Source organism: Bison bison, unplaced genomic scaffold (assembly GCF_000754665.1).
Source record: "Bison bison bison isolate TAMUID 2011002044 unplaced genomic scaffold, Bison_UMD1.0 scf7180017864213, whole genome shotgun sequence".
NCBI lineage: Eukaryota > Metazoa > Chordata > Mammalia > Artiodactyla > Bovidae > Bison > Bison bison.
Window position 1 is genome coordinate 6,452,313 of NW_011494785.1, and position 7,766 is coordinate 6,460,078.

General features: G+C 58.3%; 2 protein-coding genes across 2 annotated transcripts in view; one reads left to right on the forward strand and one right to left on the reverse strand.

Moving 5' to 3' along the window:
* Positions 1-5,625, forward strand: part of MICALL1 (MICAL-like 1) — a 34,508-nt gene extending 28,883 nt beyond the window's left edge. Inside the window, exons 12-16 of the mRNA XM_010845223.1 lie at positions 60-159; positions 313-386; positions 2,752-2,866; positions 3,040-3,086; positions 4,145-5,625. Coding sequence (XP_010843525.1) covers positions 60-159; positions 313-386; positions 2,752-2,866; positions 3,040-3,086; positions 4,145-4,266 — 458 coding nt within the window. The 3' untranslated portion in view covers positions 4,267-5,625. The remainder of the gene's footprint in view (positions 1-59; positions 160-312; positions 387-2,751; positions 2,867-3,039; positions 3,087-4,144) is intronic.
* Positions 5,626-6,012: 387 nt separating this feature from the next.
* LOC104992273 (chromosome unknown open reading frame, human C22orf23) overlaps positions 6,013-7,766 on the reverse strand; it is an 8,752-nt gene continuing 6,998 nt past the window's right edge. The window contains exons 6-7 of the mRNA XM_010845083.1: positions 7,655-7,755; positions 6,013-7,506 (exon numbers count right to left, since the gene is read on the reverse strand). Of these exons, the coding sequence (XP_010843385.1) occupies positions 7,435-7,506; positions 7,655-7,755 (173 nt within the window). The 3' untranslated portion in view covers positions 6,013-7,434. The remainder of the gene's footprint in view (positions 7,507-7,654; positions 7,756-7,766) is intronic.

Sequence of the window (7,766 nt, forward strand, 5' to 3'; positions counted from 1 at the left end):
GCCTCCATGGCTCCTTCGAGGATGGGGACAATTGCCAGCCCTGGCCTCAGTGAGCACCTGGCTTGCAGAGGGCCGTGAAGACGACATGCTGGTGGACTGGTTCAAGCTCATCCACGAGAAGCACCTGCTGGTTCGGCGGGAGTCCGAGCTCATCTACGTGTGAGTCCTGCCTCCCCTCCGTCCCCGCCTGGCTCTCCTGACCCTGAATCCACAGAGCTCAGGACTGAGAATCTTCGCTTTCTTGCCGCATCAGCTCAGGGCAGGGCAGGCAGCCAGGGCAGAACTAACAGTCACCTTCTTCCCACCTTCCAGCTTCAAGCAGCAGAACCTGGAGCAGCGGCAGGCCGACGTGGAGTACGAGCTCCGGTGCCTTCTCAACAAGCCAGGTGATGGCGGCCACTCCCCGACCCCGGTCACCTGCCCTGGGGCCTGGTGACACGGAGGCGTGGGCTGGGGAAGGATGGACAGAGCCCTGATGGGGAGGCCTGGGCAGACTGTGGGAGAGGGCCAGAGGACATGGCGGAAGGTGCTGTCTGGGTCCTAATAGGGGGTTAATAGACTCAAGCCAAGACGGGAGAGGGGACCCGCATGGGGCTGTGACATCTGTGTGTCGGATGACAGGCCTGCAGGGAGCTCTCCAAGGCCAGGAGCAGACTGACCTTTTTTGGCCCCCTCCCCCCCCAGAAGGTGTGGGTGGGTAGGTCCTGGGGTGTAGGGTTGGGGGCAGTCAGCCTCCAGGGCCCTGGGCTGCCTCAATGGGTGAGGGAGAGCATGTGTCTGTCCTGGGGCAGCTCTGGGCTCATGGCCGTTAGGTCAGAGCGTGGCAAGACTCTGCTGGTGCTGGGAGGGCCCCCTGCACAGCGTGGCTCAGAGCGACTCTGGGAGGGAGGGATGGGGGAGGGGCTGGGCGTGGAGCCACACCGTCCTGTGCGCTGCGGGGACTTGCTGGTGCCCTTATGATGTGTGTTGGCTGCACATCCCAGGCTTGGCACGCAGTCTCAGTTGCTCCACGTGTGACACAGGAACAGAGGTGCCCACCTGGGAGGGTGTTCTCAGGACCAGAAGATGGGATGTAGAAATGCACTGTGCCCTCAGAGGGGCTGATGCTTACTACGTGACCAAGTTGGGGTCTGGCCACGACATGGTGTGAAGCACAGATGTGGGCTGAGAGAGACCGCAGGACTGTGGCACGTTCAGAGGCAGGAGCCAGGGCTTTTGACCACTTCCTCTGGCCCAGGTGGTTAGGAATCATTGTTTCCCATTGAACAGATGAGGAAATGGAGAGCCAGAGAGTTTGAGTCTATCCCCTTGGTGGGGGAGCCGGGCTTCTTTCCGAGTCTGACTTGGCCGTGTGCCTGCACACACGCAGTCCCTCCTCCTGGCTGGGATGGTAGCCCTGCTTTCCCATTGACTGGGCAGCTCTGGAGGCTGGATGAGACCCAGAGTCAGGAATGCCCCTGGGGAAGTCACAGAATGTCCCAGCCCTCCACTGCCCTCTGTGAGTCATTCCCAAATCTCCGGAGGCTGGGGCGTGGCCACCATGCCGAGGGAGCCGCAGCGACACCTTGTGGCCAGAGAGGGGCCCGCACCTCTGTTCTCCAGGCCAGCCTGGCCCTGGGCTTTTTGTGTGTGTTACTACTGTAGTCCTGTGTGAGACGGCAGTGCATCCTGGGCTTGTCTTCCTGTCCTGGTTGTCGCCTTTGGAGGGTGATACTGGTTTAAAGGCCCCAGGTGGGCTGGAGATCCGTAAGACACTGTAAGGGCTGTAGCTTGGGGACATGGGGCTGCCCGGAAATAGGCACTGGCTCCACCCTTGCAGTGTGACACTGGTCAAGGACTTAGCTTCCCTGAGCCTCAGTTTTCCCCCATGTAGGTTGCAGACATAACTTACCCAGATTCGAGAAACAGCAGAGTAGGTTTTGAACTGGAGTGATGACTCTGAAACCCACATTGTCCCCAGAACTATGCTGCGCCATTGGTCTGTTTTGGCAAGAGGAGGCGGTGTGGGTTTGGGGCATGGCTGAGGGCTGAGGAGGCCTGTAGTGGCAGATGTTGTAGAAGGAAGGTCATATGTGGGGGCATCCGTCCCCCAGAAGTCTGCAGGCTGGGTCAGAGGAATACCAAGGAGCAGGTGGGTCTCTGAGGCTGTGGTTCTATGGGATGGCCTGGGTTCTTGAAATCAGGAGACTGGCGGGGAGGGCAGCAGGTGTCTGAGATATCAGGGACACTTCCTGGCAGGTCTCCCAACCCCCAGGGTCCGTTCTAGTCCACCCTCCTTCCTGGCCTTAGATGGATGTCCGAGGATGCCTCTTGGGTCACACTGCTTCTCCTATGTGTTCTCCCTGGGGTTCCCTGATATCTCCCCACTCCAGCCAGCCCGCCATCGGAAACTCTCAGCAGGCCCAGCCTGAATCCTGCCTCCCCCAAGAAACCACTTGGTGAACACTGGTTGCATGAACGCATGAACATAAATGGGAAACTCTTGGGCCTGTGCTGGTCTCTGTTTGCAGAGCCTGTATTGTACTGGTCCTCTTGGAGCCCCCCTGGGAGAGTTTCTTTGGTAGGCAGACTAGTATTCTTTGTCTCTTCTGCAACAACCTCTATTTCTCCAAAAACTGTAATCTCCACTCATCTGGGCTCCTCCTTGTCCTCATGATGTCCAGTGTGGGGCTGGTCTGCAGCCACCTTAGCACTTAGGCATAGGTTCCTCGCTTCCTGGGCCTCATGTCCCTGGCTTTTCTCCTTGAGCAGAAAAGGACTGGACAGAGGAGGACCGGGGCCGAGAGAAGGTGCTGATGCAAGAGCTCGTGACCCTCATCGAGCAGCGCAACGCCATTGTCAACTGCCTGGATGAGGACCGGCAGAGGTGACTTGGCTGGGGGCGGGGTTCCCGGGGCTTCTTTGGGGATGAAACCTTCACTGCCAACCATCCCAGCTCCCCCTTGCTCAACCTGTGTGGACTCAGAGAGTCTGGAGGGGCCTGAGAGATTATCTGGCCCTTCCTCCTGTGGGACACTCAGCTTCCCTGTCTCATTTCAGGGAGGAAGAGGAAGATAAGATGTTGGAAGCCATGATCAAGAAGAAAGGTGAGGCCCCTCCTGGGGCTCTGGCCTGTTTGAACTCTTGCAGGGTAGGGGGGAGCCGGTTGAACACAGAGTTGGAAGGGGCACCCATAGGGACAGTGTGTGCAAGCCTTTCTTTTGCCAAGAAGGCCATCTTTGGCCAGGAAGATGGGTGTGGGATGCCACGGTACCAACAAGGAGGGTGGTGGCTTATAGGGCCATTTCCCAGGGCATGTCTGCCTTGAGCTGTGCATTCCTCCTTGAGATCCATAGCTGGTTCAGGAGGGGTCTGTGGGTTCAAAGAGCAGTCACCCCCCCCTCCCCCCCAGCCCTTGGAGAAGATAGTGCCCAGAATTGTTGAGAGAGCACTGGACTGGGAGTCAGGAGGCCTGGGCCTTATCTTGGTTCCCCCAGTGACTCATTTTGCGGCCTTGTGGTTCCGTCTGGGCTCCAGTTAGACTGGATTCTGGTCCCAGCTCTGACGCGTCCCAGCTTGGTGGCTTTGTGCCAGCGCTTCACCCCTCCAGGCCTCACTATCCTTGTCTGCAGGATGGGGTGACAGAGGCACCCACCTCCTGGGTGGGTGCTGAGGATGACTGAGATAACCTGTATAAACCACTTAGCCATGGCCTGGCACCCACAAAGAGCTTGGTTGGTGGTAATCTGTTTCAAACTCACATTTTCCTTGTCCATAATAAGTGAGGGACTGGGCCAGATGATTTCTGCGGTTTCTTCTAGCTCTGACAGTCAGTGTTTGTGTTGTGAGCCACAGAGCTATAGGGGAATAGAGGCTTTTAGAGATAAAACATCAGCCGTGCTCTAGGGCTCCCCAAATGCCTTCATGAGTGCTCATCTCCCGATCCCTGCCGAAATTCTGGGAAGGGGTGGGGTCCCGTCCTAGAGGTGAAGAACTGGAGACGCAAAAGTATGAAGGGACATGTCCACAGTTTCAGGCGACGTGGTGGTGGTGGTGGTGGGCTGAGACTGTTGGCTGCCACTCCCTGGCCATCACTACCACTCCCTGGCCCGCTCCAATCGACTGCCCTTTCCCGCCCCAATCGACTGCCCTTTCCCTTCTGCAGAGTTCCAGAAGGAGACTGAGCCCGAGGGCAAGAAGAAGGGCAAGTTCAAGACCATGAAGGTGCTGAAGCTGCTAGGAAACAAGCGTGATACCAAGAGCAAGTGCCCCGGAGACAGGAGCTAACGGCGCGGGCTGCCAGCCGGGGATACCACCCTCCACTGGCTGCGCTTTGCGGGGCGGGGGTGGGGCTTCTGTGTCCCTTCAGGATCAGTCGAGAGGAAAGATGACTTAGGGGAGGGAGCCTCTGGGTAATGGCCTCTCCTTCCTCAGGGTCCTCTGGCTGGTCTGGGCCAAAGAGTTTTTCTTCCCTCTCCTCTGAGCCCCCTGCCTGGCTCCCCTGACTCCAGATGCTGTGACTGACCCCAGGAGCGAGCAGAGTCTCATCCCACGAGCCCCTGCCCTTGGTCCTGCTTCGCTCCTGTGCCACGTGCAGAGGGGAGCGGAGGGTCTGTCTGCCCATGGGGGTCTGCCCGTGGTGGACCCTCTGGCCTGGGTCTCCTGCCCTCTGGGCAGGTCAGCAAGCCAGGCTCGGCCACACTGGCCCCTTCCCGCTCCCCTCCGTCCTGGGTCTGAGTCCCTGTCGTCCTGTCAGGGCAGGCGGCCTTGCCTCTCTTTCTCCGCGCTCAGGAGCTCTATTTATGAAGTCTCTTAATTAAAGTTGGAGGTAGTTACTGTGTCCTCAAGACCCGAAGGGGCCTGATGGACAGACCCCTCACTTTGTTCCTTGAAGTCTTAGGAGGTGCATCCCTCACCTCCCCTCATTCCGCAGGAAGTGTCCCTGCCCGAGACAGGGTGCTGGGGTGGGTGGGGTGCCTGAGAGCTGAGCCCGCCAAGGGAGGGCCTCGGGGGAGGCGGGCGGGCCCCAGACCAGCAGCAGGCGGGCGTGCTGCCTGTAGGTGCTAACCCTGGCCCTTCACCCCACACCGTGGCCCCCGGCCCCTCCTGTAGGCTCTCCCCGCCACCCCAGGGCTGGGGTGCGGCGGACCCGCCCCTGGGTGGTCAGCGCCAGCCTGTCTCCTCACATGCGCCTGTTGTCTGTTCCCTCCCGACTTTGTCGCCTCCGAAGGACTAATGGCCGCTCACCCCGAGATGGCTGTGGGAGAGGAGGAGCCGATGGGGACCAGCACCTTCGCCCCAGGGGACGTGCCCAGCAGCTCTTGGGGCAAAGCACTGTTGCCATAAGCTATTTCCGGGGTGCCTTTAGGGCCCTTCCCTCAGCACGCCTCTGGGGAAAGATCACACTGTATTAACTTGAGAGGGTTTTCCTCACTGACAATAAACAGAGACCACCTCAGCTGCCAGTGCCTTGCAGCCCTGGGCCACCCTCCCCTTGCCAGGCCTACCTTCTTCCCTGCCTCCGCTGTGCCTCTTGGCTGGCATCTCCGCTGACCCAGGAGGGCGTGGAGGGGCTGTCCACTGCCGGGGGCCCTGGCCCCTCTCTCCCTGCCCCTGGGCAGGACGCCTTCTTCTGCAGGGACCGGTGCCGCCTCTGACCGTCTCCTTCCTGACGGGCCTGTTGACCTGCTGCTGGAGTCACCAGCTCCAGCGCCTTTCGGGGGCCAGGCAGGTGACACAGGCGAACCCAGGCTGGATGCGTCCTGCGGGGCAGCCCCGTCAGGCTGCCTTGGTGTCAGGACACCTGGGTGGTGGGGACTGGGGTGAACTGGGGTGGATACACTGCAACCAGAGGGGGAGGTTGTCCCTCACCCAAGTCAACTGTAGCCTGTGGGATGTGGGCCCAGTGGGGCCAGATCTTTGCATTTTTCAAAAGAAACTGGAAATCCAGTGGAGCGTGTGTGTACTTTGTAAAACTGACTTGAACTGAAATCAAGGGTACATGCTACCATGTCCTTCAAGGTAGAGGACGGCTGTCCTCCTCAGGTTGCACCCTGAGCCCTTGGCTTCTTGAGGGAGTATGGACGCAGGCTTCCCGTGGAATGTTCCGGAGCCCCAGCCCTTGAGCTGGTCCTCTCTGTTTTATTTGTTTGTGGCTGCAGGACCATGTTTATTCTGCAAACCCCAACTGGGGTCATGTGGCCTGAGAGGATTATATGAATCCCTCCAAGTGGGAGGCTTGGTTGAAATTTCTGAAATACTTTGATTTACGGGGATGGGAAAATGACAGGATACTGGAGAGCGTGAGGCCTGTGGTTGTCAGAGTTGTGGGGACTGCTGCGTGCTGTGTGCCAGGCCCGGGACGCAACTCCTGTGGGTGGACATCTCAGCCACCCAGGCCTCACAGGCAAGCTGCTGGAGATGAGGTGGGCGGGCTCAGACGCACGGGCTGGGGGTGGATCTCTGAAGCAGGGCTCCTCCGGTCTGGATCCCTCCCACCCCTTTGGGTTTCTTTCTGTGGGTTGTGGGTTTGGTGGTGGAAAGACTGAAAGCTAACTCTGAATCCCGGGGAGGCCACTTGCTGGTTAAATGCCTCTGGTCGGAGTCTCTGGGTGAGTCCTGGTTTTCACCAGGGATGATGAACCATCGTGGGTGTTTACTGAGGGAGTCAGCCAGGAGTGACACGGCTGCCTAGCACAGCACCCGCCCATGGGCTGCTCTGGGAGCCTTGGTTCCATTTTTACTGGAAAAAAACAGCTAAAAACCAACTGGGCTTGAAAAATTCTAACTCCTTGAACAAATAAGCCTTATCCCTCTGAAAACAAAATGGTGTGTGTAATGACCTACGGTAAATGTGTTTTATTAGCCAGTTAATCATAGTGGTTAAATATTTGTCCAAGGCTGTAAGAAGTCAAATAAGTAGGTCCTAAGACGGGTAGGAAGAAAGGAATCATATTCATTAATAAGTTCAGAAAACCTAATGTGTGGGACACAGGGACACACAGTGGGCGAGGTGTTGGGAAGAGGCCCTGGTGGACACCCTTAGACACACACCCAAGATGGTTAAGACCTGGACTTGGTTTCACTGTGTGTGCATATCTCTGTGTGTGTGTGTCTGGACTTGCTTTCACTGTGTGTGTGTGTGTGTGTGTGTGTGTGTGACTTTCCCCGAGAAAAGACTGGGAAAGTGTGTGTGTGGGTGTCTGGATCTGTGACTGGTCTCAGAGGCTCAGCTGACCCCAGATCCCTGGGCAGAGCCTGGAGGAGAATCAGCTCATTTTCTGAGATGTGGTCCATTTTCTAGGGTGCTGTGTCCAGGGTACCGTAGGTGGGGGCAATGCTATACAACCATTTCCATGGCTGAAGGGCAGGGTGGGTGGGCTGACCTGGGGGTGACCCTGCTCGGCAAGGGGGTGGGCTCCCCCGCCCTCTGGGGGGTGGGGGGCGGGTGGTAGATTAAGTGGTGGCAAGAGCCTTCCTAAGTTCCTCACTCCTCTTGTGGTCAATGCCTTCCATTTCCTGCAGTTTCTGCAAATAGCATTGGGGAAAGCTGGGTGTCAGGGCGGATGTGAGACTAGAGTGGGACCCCCGCAACGGCCCCAGTGAACCCTCACTTCGGCTTGCGTCTTGTCCCCCGCACTCACGTCCCGTCCGCCTTCCCTGGAGCTTCTCCTACCTGGGAGATTTCAGTAAGGATGATCCCGCGGTACTGTCTGCCCTGCCCCAGGGCCTCCATGTCAGCCAGGAATTCTTTCCTCTCCTGAATTTCCTTCACCACTGGACAGGGA